The sequence below is a fragment of the Peromyscus eremicus genome, chromosome 18 (genome assembly GCF_949786415.1).
Source record: "Peromyscus eremicus chromosome 18, PerEre_H2_v1, whole genome shotgun sequence".
Lineage (NCBI taxonomy): Eukaryota > Metazoa > Chordata > Mammalia > Rodentia > Cricetidae > Peromyscus > Peromyscus eremicus.
The window spans coordinates 11,581,621-11,601,299 of record NC_081434.1 but is presented as its reverse complement, the minus strand read 5'-3'; the positions used below and the strand labels follow the sequence as shown (position 1 = coordinate 11,601,299).

At 44.4% G+C, this 19,679-nt stretch overlaps 2 protein-coding genes and 1 pseudogene across 5 annotated transcripts in view; all 3 read right to left on the bottom strand.

The window, feature by feature from the left end:
• Nucleotides 1-9,680, bottom strand: part of Mdm2 (MDM2 proto-oncogene) — a 28,098-nt gene extending 18,418 nt beyond the window's left edge. The window contains exons 1-4 of one of the 4 annotated variants that reach the window (XM_059245164.1): nt 9,398-9,680; nt 8,786-8,873; nt 8,509-8,593; nt 3,427-3,501 (exon numbers count right to left, since the gene is read on the bottom strand). In XM_059245164.1, coding sequence (XP_059101147.1) covers nt 3,427-3,501; nt 8,509-8,589 — 156 coding nt within the window. In that variant the 5' untranslated portion in view covers nt 8,590-8,593; nt 8,786-8,873; nt 9,398-9,680. Of the gene's footprint in view, nt 1-3,426; nt 3,502-8,508; nt 8,594-8,785; nt 9,089-9,397 lie in introns of those variants that run through there. The other 3 variants (XM_059245166.1, XM_059245163.1, XM_059245165.1) reach the window with 3 other exon arrangements.
• Nucleotides 6,368-6,468, bottom strand: LOC131895412 (U6 spliceosomal RNA; annotated as a pseudogene).
• Slc35e3 (solute carrier family 35 member E3) overlaps nt 8,727-19,679 on the bottom strand; it is a 29,456-nt gene continuing 18,503 nt past the window's right edge. Inside the window, exons 3-6 of the mRNA XM_059245795.1 lie at nt 14,390-14,500; nt 9,923-9,980; nt 9,398-9,573; nt 8,727-8,873 (exon numbers count right to left, since the gene is read on the bottom strand). Coding sequence (XP_059101778.1) covers nt 8,727-8,873; nt 9,398-9,573; nt 9,923-9,980; nt 14,390-14,500 — 492 coding nt within the window. The remainder of the gene's footprint in view (nt 8,874-9,397; nt 9,574-9,922; nt 9,981-14,389; nt 14,501-19,679) is intronic.

The following is a 19,679-nucleotide window of genomic DNA, read 5'->3' as shown; positions in this document are numbered from 1 at the left end:
TCCTGGCTATCCTGGATCTCGCTTTGTAGGCCAGGCTGGCCTCAAACTCACAGAGATCCGCCTGCCTCTGCCTCTTAAGAGCTAGGATTAGGGGCTGGAGAGATGGCTCAGAGGTTAAGAGCACTGACTGCTCTTCCAGAGGTCCTGAGTTCAATTCCCAGCAACCACATGGTGGCTCACAACCATTCGTAATCAGATCTGGCGCCCTCTCCTGTATACATAATAAATAAATAAATCTTTAAAAAAAAAAAAAAAAGAGCTGGGATTAAAAGCATGTGCCACCACCACCCATTTAAAACACTTTCCTTTTGCCGGGCAGTGGTTGCGCACTCCTATGATGCTAGCACTCAGGAGGCAGATCCAGGCTGATCTGTGAGTTCGAGGCCAGCTTGGTCTATAGATCGAGATCTAGGACAGGCACCAAAACTACCCAGAGAAACCCTGTCTCGAAAAACCAAAACACTTTCCCTTTAAGTTGATGAAAATAGAAGTAACTGTTTCTCCACATTACTTGAATGTGTTTCTTGCTTTTCTTTTCTTTTTTTTCATAAACTTTAATAATTCTTCCTAGAAATCTAGATACTAACATACTAGGAAAGGAAAAAGAGGCAAAAAAAATGCAAAAAATTGAAGGAAAAAAAAATCAACTGAAACACAGCGGTGAATTAGAGCAATGACAAATGTCACAAATATATTCTTCAACAGCTCTAAAGTCATCACAGAGGATCAGGAAAATCCTCAATGACATCTCCCAATGGAGTATTCTCAAAGTTATGAATCTTTCTACACAGTCCATGGTAATATACTGTAAGTTATAGTCCACGTGTGCCATTAAGTCAGCTTCAGGCACATACTTTGTTATCCCAAAAGCAGCCCATCACAACATCGGTAAGCATTCTGCAGGGCACAGCGAGTTCTGTCAGTAGTCTCGTCATCCTGACAGCCCACAGAACTGAGCACTGTACGGAAACCAAGAGGGTGCCCCTTGGTCTGACACCTGAGGAAACCCCCTAGGACGGAGACCTATTCCAGTGCACTTTCTACTATCCCATACAGGTGTCCACTGCTTTTTCAAGAGCCCCAGGATAAAGAGCTTGTAACTGAAAACTGGTACAGACAATATAAACAGCCCTAAGTCCCACCTCCATGGTCCATCCAACTCTGGGTCTAAAATACTCCAGGGGTCTGTCCTAAACATGGAAATGCTTCTCCTTGTCAATACTCCTCAAATAATACAGTATTAACAACTTTGTATTATCATGTATTATAGGTAATCTAGAGACAACTTAAAGTATAAGGGAGGTTGTACATACATTACATAAAAAATTTCTTTATGTACCCGGGCAGTGGTGCCGCACACCTTTAATCCCAGCACTCAAGAGGCAGAGCCAGGCAGGATTTCTGTGAGTTCGAGGCCAGCCTGGTCTACAGAGCAAGATCCAGGACAAGCACCAAAACTACACTGAGAAACCCTGTCTTGAAAAACAAACAAAACAACAAAAAAGTTTCTGGAGACAGGGTTTCTCTATGTAACCGCCATGGCTGTCCTGGAACTCACTTTGTAGAGCAGGATGGCTTCAACTCACAAGGATCTGCCTGCCTCTGCCTCCCAAGTGCTGGGATTATAGGTGTGCAACACCATCAGCCAGTAAAAGTTTCATTTTTTAAGTAAGGGACTTGGAAGGCAGGGTCCTAAAGCCAATGCTCTGCAGAGAGCAGAGGAAGACCACTGAGCCATGCATACAGCTCAGTACAAGCACCCTACATCTTTTTGATGGCCTTGATCTATTTTCTATTCTATCTACTACTAAAGTCATACTTTGTTTCCTTAACTAATTTTATAAAGGTCAATCCAAAGTTAATGTCCCTAAAAACCATCACTTAACGCTTAAGTGACTTAGTAGTGCAGCAGGAGTCAATCTTAAAGGAATGTTCTTACATGTCCATGAGTCATGAACACTGCTGACAGGCAGTGGGACAAAAAGAATAGGTTCCTTCTAGAAAGTATCCTTGGACACATTTCTAACAGTATAGCTGAAGACAAATTGGGAGTCTCTTCCTGTCCCACTAGCCTGTCACAAGAATAGAACTTCAGTCTTTTAAGTAAACAAGGTAATCTTGTATCTCACTCACACTAAAATTCTGTCTACAAGTGCCCAGCCACTCACTGAAGACCATACTTTTATGAACAAACTTCAAAATAAAGAAGAATACAATGTTGTATCCATGAAACAGAGCACAGGTTCATGATTCAGCTCACCAGAGAATTTCAGTACAGTATGCTGTACTCATGTATCTTTAGAGTACAAGTTCCAATCTGGGATTCAGGGATGCCCAAGAAGTCCTTGGATAAAAATTTAGAGAATCCAACAATTTGGATGCAACAGGTGGGGAGATCTTCATTTTCACAAAATTTGAACTGAAATTTAAGTTTCACCTCCATTAGGAATATAGGCAACAAGTTATGATATTTCTAAGTGATTCTTGTCACCAATAAACATCAAAATGCTTTTGTACTATGCTATACCTGAAGCAAACCCATCAACATATTCTTTTATTCCTCATTACATTAAAATCAAATTTATTAAACTTCCTACCAGTGTTTTATTAATCTAGAAGGCGTTACACTGGGCAGGTGCCAAGGCAGATGACCCTTGTTTCATTACACAGGACTGACAGGGCAGGAAAGAAGTGATTCCCTCACAACATCCTTTAATCTCCACCAGGCACGGACACACATACACACAAAATAAATGCAGCTTTAAGAATTCAAAACTAGCCAGGCAGTGGTGGCACACGCCTTTAATCCCAGCACTCGGGAGGCAGAGGCAGGCGGATCTCTGTGAGTTTGAGGCCAGCCTCGTCTACAGAGCGAACTCCAGGAAGGCGCAAGGCTACACAGAGAAACCCTGTCTTCTCGAAAAACCAAAAAATTTCAAAACTAAGTAAAAAGTGTATCATCACAAATTTGCTTACTAATATGTATTTAAATAATTCTGAGAAGTTACAGATCTGAGACTTTAACCAGTTTGCCAAATGAGTTCACAGCACAAAAACGCCAAGAATTCTATAGTACCTCTTTCAGTTTGGGTTTCTAGTTAAAAAAATGAAACACAATGCTGAGTGTGGTGACACACACCTTAAATCCCAGCACGCAGGGGCAGAGGCAGGCGGATCACTGGGAGTTCGAGGCCAGTCTGGTCTACATAGCAATTTCCAGGATAATCAAGAGCTACATAGAGAGACCTTGTCTCTAAAAAAGAAAGTCCACAAATTAGTATTTTTAGCTTCAAAACAGTTCAAATGGCCACAAAACCATGTCCCTGCTTATTACAAAATCTTTCGATATGACCAATGTCACCCACGAACTTGAAAAGCGCTGAATGTTATTACGACATCAGTTCTCCACCTCTCAGCTCTGCTTACCTCTTTCATAGTATAAGTATCTTTTTGGGCACCGACAGACTGTAACAACTTCAAAAGCAATGGTTTTGGTCTCACCTGTGAAAGAAAAGAGCTGTTGTTAACACCCGCGAAAGCACTCTACAGTATAAGCCCTGCAAGTCTGTCCAGAAAGAAGCTCAATAAAGGCAGCAAATACTGTGTTTGACAACTTGTTACAAAGTCAGACCTCAAAAAGTTGGGTTTTACACCAAGTGCAATAGACTTCATAAACAGAATAGCACACATCACCAAAAAGGAGGAAAAATGCTTTGGAAAAAGCTATTATGCAATTATCATGAAATCATTAAATACTATTAGTTGTGATCAAAAAACAGTATCAAGAGGCTCAGAGATTAACAGCACTCGCTGCTTTTGCAGAGGACCCAAGTTCAGTTCCTAGCACCCACCATCAGGCACCTCACAACTGTCTAAACTCCAGTTCGTTCCAGGTGATCACGTCTTCTGCTGGCTTCTGCAGGGCCTGCACATACAGGAGTATGATGCTATTTTCTTCTCCAGCTCTATCATCTGTTTACTAACAAAATCTAGTGGAGATCCAGTATGCCTAGTGTACTGTACAGAAACTTACAGAATGAAGGAGAAGAGACTACATCTCTAGGACTAAAGCCATCACCAACCTATTACACGCCAAGATTCCTGACTGCTACACAACAAATCCAAGCCAAAGAGGTAAGGAGCACTTCAAAGACTACAATTCATCTCCCTCAACTACAGCTCAGTATTTTCTTCCTATGTGATGTACACCTCAAGCACCCACTTACAATCTTTTACAATGCACTCAAAAAGGCTAGACATTGACATCAAAAAAGACATAGGACCTTTATTTAAAGAGCATGCCAATAAGACCAGAAGAGCCATAAGGAATTTTTTCCATACCTAGCCAATTTAAAGCAAAGTACTATATGAACTATAGAAGTGAATATATAATGTTATTTACAAAGACAGGTCAAATTTTACCAGAAGCTACAGTTTGTCGGTCTCTAATCTAGTTTTCCCAGTGGTAAGATGGTAATTGGTGGGGCTAAAGAGATAGCTTAGAGGTTAAGAGCACTTACTGCTCTTACAGAGGCCTTGGGTTTGGTTCCCACTACCCACATGGTAGATCAAAACCATCTGTAACTTGAGTTATAAGGGATCTGACACCCTCTTCTGGCTTCTGTGGGCACCAGGCATCCATATGGTACACATACACAAATGGAGGCAAAACATCATACACATAAAATAAAAATCCTTTAAAAAAAAAAAAAAGACAACTACCACCTAACTAGCAAGCTGTGAACCACAGAGCTGCTCGGGAGCCCAGCCTGGCAGCCAACACCCACCAGTGGAGTACTAGCAAGGAGCACCATGATAAAGTGGCACTGAACTCAAAGTTTCTTACCATCAGTCATGCACTACTCTGAAGATGCTCCTGCTCTTCACAGCTTTAATGGTCATGGTTCCTCTTAGCTTGTGTTCTGGAACTACTGGGTGCCAATAACGACAGCCTTCTGTTTCACTTGGTTTTATGCATTGGATGTTTTATCTGCATGTACTTCTGTGCACCACTTGTGTCCTTGGTCCCCAGGGAGGCCAGAAAAGAGTGTCCAATCCCCTAGAACTGGAGCTACAGATGGCTGTGAGCCAGCACGTGGGGGTCCACTGAGGAGTGGCCAGTGCCCCTTGCCACTTAGCTGTCTTTCTCTAACAAGACAGCTATTTTTTTTCTGGCTCTACTGTTGCAGATCACACTGTGCTAGCAGCCCTCTTGGTCTACATGGCCTAAAATGCAACCTCACGATGAAGCGTGAAGACAAACAGGACTAAAGTGAATACTACCTTTAGACCGCATTTAGTTTCTTTTTAAATACCGTTAAATGCTTCTAGGATAATAAATATACTGCGTCAACTAAAGTTGAAAGAAAGTTTGGGGCTGGAGAGATGGCTCAGAGGTTAAGAGCATTGACTGCACTTCCAGAGGTCCTGAGTTTAATTCCCAGCAACCACATGGTGGCTCACTGGCGCCCTCTTCTGTATACATAATGAATAAATAAATTAAAAAAAAAATCTTTAAAAAAAAAAAAAAAAAAGAAAGAAAGTTAGTTTGAAAAACCGGGATGGAGAAGGCATGTTACGTGATATTGCTTTTTATCTGCAAAACTCAACTTTTATATTTGACACTGCCACACAAACCATTATCTTTGCATATTTATTTTTGGTATTTTTTTAAAGACTTTTATTTATTTGTATTTTATATGTACTGGTGTTTCGCCTGCATGTATTTCTGTACACCATGTGCATACAGTGCCCCTGGAGGCCAAAAGAGGCCAGTAGATCCTCTGGAACCAGGATTACATTCAAGAGGGTTGGTGCTGGGAATCCAACCTAGGTCCTTTGAAAGAGCAGCAAGTGCACTTAACTGCTGAGCCCTCTCTCCAGCCTCACTTTTTTGTTTTAAAGACTTTTTAGCAGAGTTTTAAAATGCCCTTTTAAAAGTGCATGTATTCCTGAAGAGCACACAAATAGGTTATCAAATACCAAATGGTCAGCCCTGAAAACATACATACAAATGGCATTACTCACACAGACAAAGATGTGTGTATACATGTAACAAAAATTAATGAAAAAAAGGTCATGAATCAGAAAAAGTATATTGGAAGCTTTGAGGATGGAAAAAGTAGGCAGAAATGGTATAATTATAATCTCAAAAACAAAGAAAAAGCTTTAAAAATGAAATGGGAACCAGCTGGGTATGGTGGTACATGCCTTTAATCCCAGCACTCAGGAGGAAAAGCCTGGCAGATCTCTGTGAGTTCAAGGCTAGTCTGGTCTACAGAGCAAGTTCCAGGACAGCCAAGTCTGTTACACAGAGAAACTCTATCTCCAAAACTTGAAAAAAAAAAAATTTCACTTAGTAAATTTGAAAATTACTTTCTAATCCTTAATTCTCAGTCACTTATGCAGAAGTCATGTTAATCTTCTCTGTAGTGTGTCAGTTTTAGCATATGTACTGCCCAAGCAAACACCTCCTAAGTTTTTTACATATTAAATTAACTCAAATCAAAACTCTACAATGGAAAGCCAGTTTCTTTTTTTTTGTTTGTTTTTTTTTTGTTTTTTTGGTTTTTCGAGACAGGGTTTCTCTGTGTAGCTTTGCGCCTTTCCTGGAACTCGCTTTGGAGACCAGGCTGGCCTCGAACTCACAAAGATCCGCCTGGCTCTGCCTCCCGAGTGCTGGGATTAAAGGCGTGCGCCACCACCGCCCAGCTGCCAGTTTCTTATTAAGGCTTACAAGGTAAGAGCTGATTTAAAAACAAACAAAACAAACTACTGTAAAAGATAACATTCTTCGTACTCTTATGCTTAAGAATAAAAGAAAATTCGCCGGGCGGTGGTGGCACACACCTTTAATCCCAGCACTTGGGAGGCAGAGCCAGGCGGATCTCTGTGAGTTCGAGGCCAGCCTGGTCTACAGAGTGAGATCCAGGACAGACACCAAAACTACACAGAGAAACACTATCTCGAAAAACCAAAAATAATAAATAAATAAATAAATAAATAAATAAATAAATAAATAAATAAAACTCAAAAGCCATCCAAACAGACAAATCTGACTTTATAAAAATATTCTCAGTGGGAAAGACAACATCAAGTTGCACAAGGTACTATAAAGAAATTAACTATACTCAAACTGCGTAGAACTAGAGAATTATGCAAACCACAAAGAAAATGCAAAAGGAACTGAGGGGAAGAGGGGAAAGGGAGAGGCTAGGAAGAGGGGTTAAAGAGAGATGGATACTGGGCAAAGCTCAGGATAAACAAGTTACTTAACACATGAAAAGCTGTGTTGCCTCACCAGAGATCTGGAGCATGTATACTGAAACAACAGTCCAGCAATTGTAAGAACTGGCTCATAGTAACATGACACATTCTATAAAGAACTACGGGCTGGAGAGATGGCTCAGAGGTTAAGAGCACTGACTGCTCTTCCAGAGGTCTTGAGTTCAATTCCCAGCAACCACATGGTGGCTCACAACCATCTGTAATGAGATCTGGTGCCCTCTTCTGGTCATACATGCTGTATACAAAATAAATAAATAAACCTTAAAAAAAAAAAAAAAAAAAAAAAAAAAACTACAAGGTGAGTTCGGAAATTTCCAACAAAGAAATGATAAATGATGAAGGGAATGGAAAGCTAATTACCTTGATTTACATGCATATAGCAAATCATCACATTATTCTTCACAAATATGTACAAAATTACATCAAAAAGAAAAGGGAAAGAAAGCTGGCAGGAGTGAAGACAATCATCACCTTTTGCTGAACCAGTTACCAGTTAGCAATCAAATGTGTTTATTCAAGTCTTAGGATTTCTATTTCCCCATCTTTCTTACAGAATAATCACATATTTTACTCAAGAACAGGAGGCAACTTTTACATCTACCAGTAGGTCATAGGGTTAAGAATGTAGCTCAACTCAGTGGGAGAGTACTTATGCACCCACACCCCAAAGGCTGGGGTCAATCCCTAACACCAAAGCAAACAAAAAAAGCTATAAAGACTTAAGAAAAATGTTCAAATGGTGTACTCATGTTATCAACTACTATGCAGCCATTAAAAGTACTTCTGTAGTTTACTGACAAGTTATAGAACACCTTTATACGTTAATATAGAATAAGAAATTTAAAAGACAGAGTAATGACTGGAACTTTGAATTTTTATTTTATGCATTTCTGTAATGACTAAAACCTTCACAAAAAGCATGCATTACTTCTGTGACTTTTAGATTATCATTTAAAAAGTTAAACAGTGGTAGAACAAACTAGAAAACGCATGTCATAAGCGTCAGCATCCACCCTTGACGTAATGGAACTCATTTCTAAAGCCTGTGTCAGGCGTAAGGCTATGAAAACATGGATTCTTGCTGTTAATTCTCTAATACAACAATTACAACTGAGAAACGGTTTTTAGTTAAACGCACAGTTAATTTTAAGGGCTTTGCTATAGTTTGGGTTTACCTGGTAAAATAAGTTATTTCTATACACTCAGGACAAAAATACCAACCAGAGTCTCTTGTTCCGAAGCTGGAATCTGTGAGGTGCTAACAGCACCGTCAGTAGACACAGACATGTTGGTATTGCACATTGGCCTACAAGTAGGGAGAAAAAAAAACACACATACGATAAAAACTTGAAATGGTAAAATATCTGCAAAAATAAAAAGACACTTTTATTTATTTATTTATTTATTTATTTTTTTAAAGAGGACAGAAAACGTCTTTTTCACAGTGGCTTTCGAAAATCAAAAAAACAACAACGACCCGAGGCGAGCTGTTCCTTACCTGGATTGCAGGCCGGAGAGGGGCCGTCGCCGTCGTCGTCGGGGAGGCCACAGGTGTCCCCGTCTCCCGCTCGCCGCCGGCACCCCAGCTGCGGAGAGGACCGGGTTTAAATAACCCCAGCTGGAGGCAAGTCAGGACTTAGCTCCTCCAACCGGCGCCGCCGCCGAACGTGTCCCAACTTGACCAGCCCAGCAGGAAAAAAAAAAAGCTGAGTCAACTCCCGGGGCAGCCCGGGCTCGCCCTTCCCCCGAGGGCCAGGCGACAGGCACCTGTTAGCGACCGGACCCCTGCTGCAGGGTGCCGAGAGCGACCCCGGGGACCTCCTCCCCACCCTGCTGCCATCGGGCCGCGCGCGGGGCCTGCCGGGAGACCCCGGCTCGTCCCCCCCCCCTCCCCAGCCGAGACCCCGCCCTCCCAACGGGCCCGAGGACACCCGGGGCCACCCGCCGGCCAACGGTGGCCCGGCCTCGGGCCCCGCGCCCCCGCCCGCCCGCCCGGGCTGAGAGCAGGCCCCGGAGGACGCAGGAGCGGTGGGGACACACGGACACGGACACACACACAGACTCCGCCGCCCAGCCGGGACGGGACGGAGCCCTCGCTTCCGGCGCGTACCTGCTTCGTCTCCCCCGCGTGGCTCCCGCCCGACCCGACCCGACCCGACTTCACGGGACACGCGGAGGCCCCGCGGCCTGGCTCGGGGCCTGGGCCTGGGCCTGGGCCTGGGCGACCATTTCGCTCCGGAGCTCGAGCGACGGCGGCTCCCGACTCAGAGCGCGACCGTCTCTCGGCTACCCCGGGGGCCGCGGAGGGCCAACCCCGCCTCTCCGCCTCTCCGCCCGAGCAACAAAGCGGAGCTGGAACCGGAGCTCCGCGGCGCGCGCGCCCCCTACCGTCCGCGGGTAGCGCGCGGGAAGCCACAGCCCATCCGGGCACCTGCGCGAGCGAGCGAGCGCGTACGCACGCGCACGCCTCCTCGACCAATAGGAGACGGGCTCGGGCGGGGCTCGGCGGCCGCGCAGTGCGCGCACGCGCAGGAGATGGGGGGGTGGGGGGAAGGGGTCGCCGTCCCGCGCAGGCGCACAGTCTTTTAATGAGTTGTTTTTCGGTTGTTGTTGTTGATGTGTTTACTCCTCAAACCGCAATGGTAGCGCGGCAGATTCGTATCCAGGTGCTGCTGCTGCTGCTGCTGCTGCTGCTACCAAAACGGAAGCAAGACTAACAGCTGTGTGATATTTTAAACCCGCCCCGCCAGCAGCTGGAGTTGTAGGCGAGTGAGTTATTTTCAGATTTGAAAATAAAAATATGGCTGGGGAGATGGCTCAGTGGTGAAGAGTGCATACTGCTCCTTTTCCGGTTCTCATCACCCGGACCACACAATCGCATAACTGTAGCTCCTGTAAACCTTCTGGTCTCCATGAGCAACTGCATTCGTGTGCAAAGACACATACATAATTAAAATTTAAATGGAAAAAAAAAAGCCATAAACGTATACACTCCAGTGTTTGCAAACTTCCTGGTTGGTGGTTATCATCGTGAGGGCTCAAGTTGTAGAAGGGATTGGGCCTTGAGGCTGAAACCAGGTGTAGCGGTGTGTGTTTGTAATCCCAGATAGGGAGCAACACGGCTGGCTGGATCTACTTCTAAGATACATTTAAGAATGTAGGGTGTGGTAAGGCTTTTGTTGGGGAGGTCTCGCATTGTTCAGTCCTCGGCACCGAAAGCGAAAGCCCCCAGTTCTTAAATCTTAAAACAACAGTGTGTTGACAGTTTGTGCCGTCAAAGATAATCAGGAAGCTGAGACAGGAGGATAGTTGGAGACAAGCAATGTAAACTAACTTGGACAACATTGATAACCCATCTCAAGAAGAGAGAGAAAGGGACTTTTGTTCTTTGGGGTTTGAGCCAGACATGATGGCATAGCCTTTAACCCCAGGACTAGGGAAGAAGAAACCGGTGAGTTCAAGGTCAGCTTGATCTATGTAGTGAGTTCCAGATCAGCCTGATCTATGTAGTGAGTTCCAGATCAGCCTGGTCTACACAGAGACCCTGTCTCAAAACAAACAAATGTAATATCCTTAGGAGATGAAGTCGCTCAGCTGGTAGAGAGATCACCTAGCAGGCATGAAGCCTGGGCTCCAGCCCCAGTACCACATAAACCAGGCATGATGAAGCACATGTGTCATTCCAACACTTGGGAAGTGGAGGCAGGAGGATCAGAAGTTCAAAGTCATCCTTGGCTACAGAGTGTTTGAGGCCAGCCAGAGACAACATGAGATCCTGTGTACCACATAAACCAGGCATGATGAAGCACATGTGTCATTCCAACACTTGGGAAGTGGAGGCAGGAGGATCAGAAGTTCAAAGTCATCCTTGGCTACAGAGTGTTTGAGGCCAGCCAGAGACAACATGAGATCCTGTGTCGAAATAAGTTCCCTCCATTATTAACCTCAGGAACTTGGTGTGGCTTTTAAATCATGCCTTTATGAAATCAAATACAGTTAGATTTCTGACTGTCAGATTCTATACCCAACATTGGATGAGTGAAAACCTCAAGCTGGCCAGGCAGTGGTGGTGCATGCCTTTAATCCCAGCACTTGGGAGGAAGAGGCAGGCGGATTTCTTAAATTCAAGGCCGGCCTGGTTTATATAGAGTTCCAGGACAGCCAGGACTACACAGAGAAACCCTGTCTCGAAAAAAAAAAAAAAGAAAAAAGAAAAAAGAAAAGAAAACCTCAAGCTGGATGTGGTGGCACATGCCTGTAATGTCAGCACTCAGGAATCTGAGACAGGAGTTTTATGAGGCCATCCCAGGTTATTTAATAAATGATGGATGGACAGATGGATAGGAGGGAGGAAGAGAGAATAAGAAGGAAACCTCAAGTAATAGAAAATAAATATATAAGCATAAATTATATATATATATATATATATATATATATATATATATATATATATATACACACACACTTGTAATCCCAGCATTCAAGAGACTGAGGTAAGAGGATCTAAAGTTCAGAGTCAGCTCAGGCTGAATAAAGAACAAAGACTGGCTTGGGCTATGTAATCAAAATTATATCCCAAAACAAAAGCCTGGGAGGGGGGCGGTTAATCCCCATCAAAGGCCTGCTGGTAATAACCAGTTATGGTGGGAGCGCTCCTTCAGCATGTTCACATCCCTGGGTTTAATCTTCAGTCTTTCAAGGATTTAGTACTCAATGCTTATGGTGTATACAAGAACATACCAATACGTGCCTCCCCAAAATAGACTTCATGTCCTATTTTGAGATGGCTTCTTACAGGAAGGGCAGACACAAGTATCCCTCTGAAAACCATCCCCCTTGTAACAGATGTCCATCTATCTCCATTAGTGTACGGCAGACAACAAGCAGGGGCATTTGCTTAGACATGTCTGCCTAAAGACAATCCACATGAGGTCATTTAGATTGCCACAGGCTGTCACCACTCTTCAGAGGGCAGTGCTAACATTCCAGAGTCTGCACAGCATAAACAACCTTTTAACTGTGCATTTCTCCCCTCCCCCTCCTCTGTTGGCCACCTGCTTCTAGAAGCCCCAACTCTCTAGAATTCAGGATATTCGACAAGTTCCTGGGCCCTTTGAGTCTTACGTTCTGTGAGGTTCCCATGCTTACACACACGAGACATTTATTTGCCACTTCGAATTCCAGTCTGCCCACCATTTGCTGAATCTTCAAAGAGGAAAAACGTTTAACTCCCCAGAACTGCCACACACCAGACAAAGAACCAAGTACCAGTACCATAGGCTGAGTAGTGAAGAAAGACAGACAATAGCCCTCGCTGTAATGGATCCCAGCCAAACTCTCTTTCCAGCCAAAGAAAATAATGGTACTGTTGACACGGGTAATACTAGAAGGAGCAAAAAGTTGAGTTGTTAAGTGTGGAGGGAGGAAACATCCCAGAACACTCAGGAGTAGAGAACCTGGGAGTGAAGCTTGAGTTGGAGGCGGAGCTTCAAACAGCAAAAGAAGAACTAAGAGGAACAATTAGGAAGCCAACCCACTTGGGGCCAGCCAGAGAGTCACAGGATCAATACTGCCTAGGTTAAGGATCCTGAGAAATCAAACCAGATCTGCTCTCTCTAAAGCAATTGCTACAGAACTGGAGACAGAGCTTGCCTGGTATGAGCAGGCCCCTGGTGGTAGACTCCAGACCAGCCTTCGGCTCAGGCCACGCCCACCTGCAGCAGTCTCTTTCTTCCAACTGCTGCGGAGGAGGAAATGGTAAACTCCCTGCCTGTGAATCTCTAATCCCCTATTTAATAGACTTCTAGGGTGCAGGGGATTATAGAAGAGGTCAGAGGCCATTCTCACTTCCCCAACCAAGTTTACAGGCTCAGGCTACCAGACTCCAGTACATCCGGGGACTACGGGTGGTAACACGTCCCCCTAACCTGTATAATAGGAACACTTCAGCCAGGTGCGCTCCCTCCTTTTCCTCACTCCCCTCCCCCTTACCCTTGAAGTCACACATTCCTCCCTGGCAAGACCCTCCTTCCCGCTCCCCTGCCACCCACAGGAGAATCAGACAGCCTGACCACGTGAAACCTTTCCCTTCCTCTGAGATTTACTAAAAGGAACCCCTCTACTGTGTCTTGTGGGTCCAAACTCTCATCAGAAATCACCTCCTTCTCTAGCCATTCAATCTGCCTGTCCGGTGCATTAATAAATCTCTTACTCAAAAGGAAATCTGCCAGTGCCCCCCCTTGCACCCCAAACCCAGGTAAACATTTCACCTGGGTTCAGTCCCCAGTCCCATAAAGAAAGATGGAAGGAAGCAGGCCCACGGCTGCGGTTTGCCTACCACCCAGGGTAACCTTTTGCCACTTCGCTTGAGACTTTTCTGGGGACAAGTTGATGCTTATTTTTAAAATGTTGTTCTTTTGCTTTGGAGATTTTGGCTTTTTTGAGAAAGGATCTCACTATGTAAACCAAGCTGGCCTCGAACTCAGAAAGATCCACCTGCCTCTAGGAATGACACACACCTGGCTAGTACCACATCCCTACTGAGAGATGAAGATAATTTGAGTGTCTTTACAGTGTGTGTGTGTGTGTGTGTGTGTGTGTGTGTGTGTGTGTGTGTGTGTTAGCACTGACCTAGATTCAGGGCCCTAAGGCCCAATTTTTGGCCTGAGATTCTGGATTGTGGGAGCAATACAAATTCATTTGATAGCATTTACCATAGAAACTCTTAAGGAAGTGTCTTAGTTACCTTTTATTGCTGTCAAGAGATTTGGGGATTTAGCTCAGTGGTAGAGCGCTTGCCTAGCAAGCTCAAGGCCCTGGATTCCATCCTCAGCTCTGAAAAAAAAAAAAAAAAAAAAACAGACACTATGACCAAGGCAACTTATAAAAGAAAGCACCTCATTGCTTACGCTCTCAGAGGATGAAAGCATGAGCAGTTTTGTGGGGAGCATGGCGGTAGGCAGGCGGGCACGGCACCGGAGCAGTAGCTGGGAGTTTACATCCTTGTCTGTAATTTGGAGACAGAGAGAGAGTCTGTGTCTGGCATGGACTTTTGAAACCTCAAAGCCCACCCCCAGTGACACACCTCCTCCAACAAACTCACCTCTAAATAATCCTTTCCAAACAGTTCCACTAACTCAATGGTTTTCAATGCATCAGTCACAACCTCTTTGGGGGGACAAACAGCTCTTTCACAGGGGCCTCCTAAGACCATCTGAAAACACAGATGTTTACATTACGGTTCCTAACAGTAGCAAAATTAGAGTTATGAAGTCATAACGAAAATAATTTGATGGTTGGGGGTCAGCACAACATGAGGAACTGTATTAAAGGGTCGCAACTTTAGGAAGGTTGAGATCTACTCCACTAACTGGAGACCAAACACTAAATATGTGAGCCTGTGGGGGCCATTCTCATTCAAATCAGCACAGAGAGGAACAGGGATAACCGAAGTCATCTTTTAGAGGAACAACACTGATAATCTCCTGTATACCCCATAAATCCAAGCCTTGAGAGCAGATCTCAAGAGCAAAAAGCTGAAGAAGCAGAAGCCCGCTGAAGGTGGGCAGCATCCTCACTCCTGAAGATGGAGAAGCTGCTGGAGTTTCCCCCAGGCCAAGCAGGCCCTGGAGAAGAAGGTAGATGAATACAGAAAAATGTGATTTTTTTTTTTTTTTAACTGAACTTGGTGCGTACACCCGTATTCTCAGTTGCTGGGGAGGCTGAGTGTTGCCGTATGGCATTTTTCCTCCAGAAATAACATGCTCATCCAATCACCTTCTTGGACTAGATGGTAGCCATGGTAACTAATTAAACAGAACAGTACAGAAGCAGTGAGGTCTATAAGGATGCCAGTGGACCTATCAGAACTCCTTAGTAGAAGGACGGACAGAAGGGTCTTAAGATCCTCACCTTGGTCTGGAGAGATGGCTCAGAGGTTAAGAGCACTGACTGCTCTTCCAGAGGTCCTAAGTTCAATTCCCAGCACCCACATGGTGGCTCACAATCATCTGTAATGAGATCTGGCACCCTCTCCTGTATACATAATAAATAAATAAATCTTTAAAAAAAAAAAAGATCCTCACCTTGGGTTCCAACCATTACCCCTTTTCCCCTCCTCAACTGCAAGTGATTTGGTGAGAGACTAGAATATATATACATATATATATTAGATAATAGATATAGAATATAATAGATATAAGAATCCTATACAGCATATAGGAAGGGGTAGCTTAACTAAGAGGACTCCATGATGCAATTTTATCAGGTTATTATCCATGATGAGGTGAGGCTGTGCAGAATGCAGCTGTTGGGGGGGGCACTCATTCTCCTATAATAACCCCTCACCTGTGTTCTGTAAGCGAACCCAATAAACTCATTGTGTGGCCAAGTTGGATTTTGTAGTTTTAAATATAAAGAGGTAAAAGCGGCAGTCTGCTGGTTCTGAAAGGAAGCTGGTCCATTTCTCTTCAATGAGGTTTATTAGAAGGACCTCAAGGTCATGATTGGGCCTCTAGGAGTGAAACACGTTAGAGACAATACAATATTTGGAGATCTAAATATGATAGAGACTGAAAAAGAAAAAGAGACTGAGAGGTTTCCCTTTAAAGCTTGGAGAGGATGTTCATTCAGAGTGGGGGTGGGGGGGGAAGAGAGAAAGAGAGAGCGAGAACCTCTCCAGCAGCCCCCACCCCCACCCAGGAGTCTCAGGGTTGGGGGGAAGAGAGAAAGAGAGAGCGAGAACCTCTCCAGCAGCCCCCACCCCCACCCAGGAGTCTCAGCCCGATCCCCAGGACAAGGGAAAGATCTGGTTTTTCATAACCTTTTAGGGATGGCAGGAGGTTTCACATCACATGATTTAGTTCAACATTGTGGATATGACAAAGAGCATGATGAAGCCTGGTGCTGGTTAGGACCATAAATCAGGGTCTGCTCTTAGGACACAGACCAGACAGCTTCCTAACCCTCTGTCCCAGAGGGAGCTGCAGGGAAGTGTGGCCTAATTCAGGTTATGGGGTCTGGCCTAAAGGTGCAGGCCTACGTTCTAATAGGTGGAATTGTACTTTGGTCTGTCACTGGTACCCCATCTGGTCACTCATCTCCCTAGAAAAAGGTAACACAGCATGAAGGCAGAGGATTCCTCGACTCTAGGAGTTCCAGGGCAGCTCAGAATTCTGGCCCAAATATTGTGTTTCTAGCAGCTGTGTGAACAAGGGTAGCAATAGCAAATGTACTTTGGCATGGACGTTCATTATTTAGACTGCTTAACCTCTAACCCCCTTCTCTGTGCTTGAAGCATTCTCTTTCCATGTATGGTGGGAGGTAGCACTGTCTCCTCCCACCGCTAACGCAAAAGTCCACATACTTGCTTTCCCAGTTCCAGGGCAGCTAGACAAGGAAGGGCAAGTTACCTAGACCCAGATCAGGTGCTAATAATGGAAAAGCCAAGATCTCACAAGAGATGCTGGAGCAGCGCAGGCTACTGCCCAGTGTCCCACAGACAGGATGTTCTCTCTGGGCCAGTTTGGGTCATGTCTTTGAATGGGGTTCTGGCAGTGCTCGACTCTTTTCAACCTGCTCAATTCCCAAACTGTTTCTTAGATGCTCAGTTCCCAAACTATTTCTTAGATGAATCCATGATTCATTGAGTTAATTTTTTAAACATATTTTTCTCTCCTGCATCACTCAAGGTTAGTGTTGCTTTTCTGCCGCTTACAACTAAGGATCATAACTGATAAGATGTTTCTTTTACTTTTCTTCTTGTTTAGATTTATTCATTTTATATTCCTTTTAAAAATAATTTATTTAATTTTATTTTATGAATATTGGTATGAGGGTGTCAGATGCCTTGGAACGGGAGTTACAGGCAGTTGTAAGCTGCCATGTGAGTGCTAGGAATTGAACCTGGATCCTCTAGAAGAGCAGCCAGTGCTCTTAACCACTGAGCCATCTCTCTAGCCCTATTTATTTTATTTTATGTGTATTTTGTCTGCATGTATGGATGTGCACCACATGCATGTTTGGTGTTCTCAGAGAAGAGGGTACTGAATCCCCTGGAACTGGAGTTTACAGATGGTTGTGAACCACCATGTGGGTCCTGGGAACTGAATCCAGGTCCTTTGCAAGAGTAACAAGTGCTGTTAACTGCTGACCTGTCTATGTAGCCCTGATGCTATTTTTCATTGAGGGAATTAGAGATAGCACAACCCAAAACTCAGAAAGTCTGACAGTCTAGGAAGTTATAGCATTGTTGTTTTGCTTTGTTTTGTTTTTTAAGACAGACAGGGTTTCTCTGTGTAACTCTGGCTGGCCTGGAACTCACAGAGATCCACTTGCCTCTGCCTCCCGAGTGCTTCGATTAAAGGCGTGAGCCACCACTGCCCAGCCTCAATTACAGTATTTTTGAAAGATAGGTTTGCATGGGCTTTAAATTAAAATCTCTCAAAAGCAGCACTGCCTCTTGGGACTGCCTGGCAATCCTGGGTTACATGAAAGTTCTCCTCCCAAAGCGAGTTTGAAATACTTCTGGCCATGCTCAGTGCCTGTCTAGAATTTCTTCCCTAGAGAGCATTAGGCTCAAAGCCAGTGGCTGATTGCTAAGAGATTTAGAAATCTCTAACCATAGCCCTGCCTAATAGCACAGACCTATAATCCCAGTTAGTGAGGAGCCTGAGGAACATGGTTCACAAGTTCAAAGCCAGCCTTAACAATTTAGTGAGCCTACACCTCAAAGCAAAAAAAAGGATAAAGAGAGCTGAGGTAGTAGAACTCTTGTCTAGCATGTGTGAGGGCCTAGGTTTAATCTTCAGGACAAGGGGTCTGGCTGATAGGAATTCTAGCCACGTGCTCTGCTATGGGGCTCATAATCACGGCTTTCCACATCCTGGTAGCTTCTGACGCTACAAGCCTAGAGGTTCCAACCTTATCCCCAGGAAGGAGGTCTCCTCTCACATTGCTTGCTCTGGAGCCTCATGGCTTCAGACATCCTTATTATTTAGACTTTAGACCTCTCTTTTTCATTTTGGATATAAAAGAAAGTATCTCTCTTGATTTCAAATTGTGTTGTCCCTCTGTCTCTACATATCTGACAGTTACCTATTTGGTTTATATGACAGTTATTTCTATTTGTTTATGGGGAATATGTATATTTGGCCAGAAAAAAAAAGATGAATTAAAATTTTTAAATAAAATTTAAACAAGTAATAAGTAACGCTTTAAAATAAAAACAAAAACAGGAGAGTATTATGGATAAGGATAAAAGCCCTTTCACACTATTCAAATCACTATCTCTGGTCATCCCGGAAGCAACTCAGGTTTACCAACTAAGCTGGCTCCTCCTCCTCGCTGCTCTCACGCATTTGCGCACACTTACATGTCGTCCTTACAAAATGTGTGTAAAGAAAAAAGCCCACCTGCATTAGAATCGGATCCCAAAGGCTGTTCCTGAGGACTTCAAAACCTCACCAGAGGTCCCAGATCATGCAGACTTTGCTTCCCATCAGCTACCTGTAAACTGGAGTTCCACCATGCTCTCTGTTGGAGTTCCACCATGCTCTCTGTTGGAGTTCCACCATGCTCTCTGTTGGAGTTCCACCATGCTCTCTGTTGGAGTTCCACCATGCTCTCTGTTGGAGTTCCACCATGCCCTCTGTTGGAGTTCCCACCATGCTCTCTGCTGGAGTTCCCACAATGCCCTCTGTTGGAGTTCCCACCATGCTCTCTGCTGTAGTTCCTACAATGCTCTCTATTGGGCTTGATGATTTTCTAGGATGGCCAGAGAACTCAGGGAAACAATTTATGCTTTCTGTTCTACTGTAACGATATGACAAAGGGCATAGAGGAGTAGCCAGATGGCAGGGTTTGTGGGTAAACTTCCATGCTCTCTTTGGGTGATCCACAGTCCCAGGACAGAAGCTCCTCAAATCTTACCTTCAGAAGGATTTTGTTTTGTTGTGATTGAGAATTGAACCTAGGGCCTTGTGCATGCTAACACTCTACCATCTGAGCTGTATGCCCAACTCCTGCTGAAGTGTTGTAGAGCTTAATCTCCTGATTCCCTTTCCTGGAGGCTGGGGTTGAACTCTAATCTTTAATTTATTTGTCTTTCAAGAGACAGGACCCATCCTGAGCTATTTTGGGGTCCCAACCTATGTCCCTTTGTTACCGTGAACTCAAAAGTGTGCCAGACGGTGGGAGCAAACGTCTTTAATCCCAGCACTTGGGATGCAGAGGCAGGTAGATCTCTGTGAGTTTGAGGCCAGCCTGGTCTACAGAGCTAGTTCCAGGATAGTTAGCGCTGTTACATAGAGAAATCTTGTCTCAAAAAAAAAAAAATCAAGTGTGATCAAAGAGGGCTCATTATGAATGGGGAAGAGACTTCCATCACTCTGGGA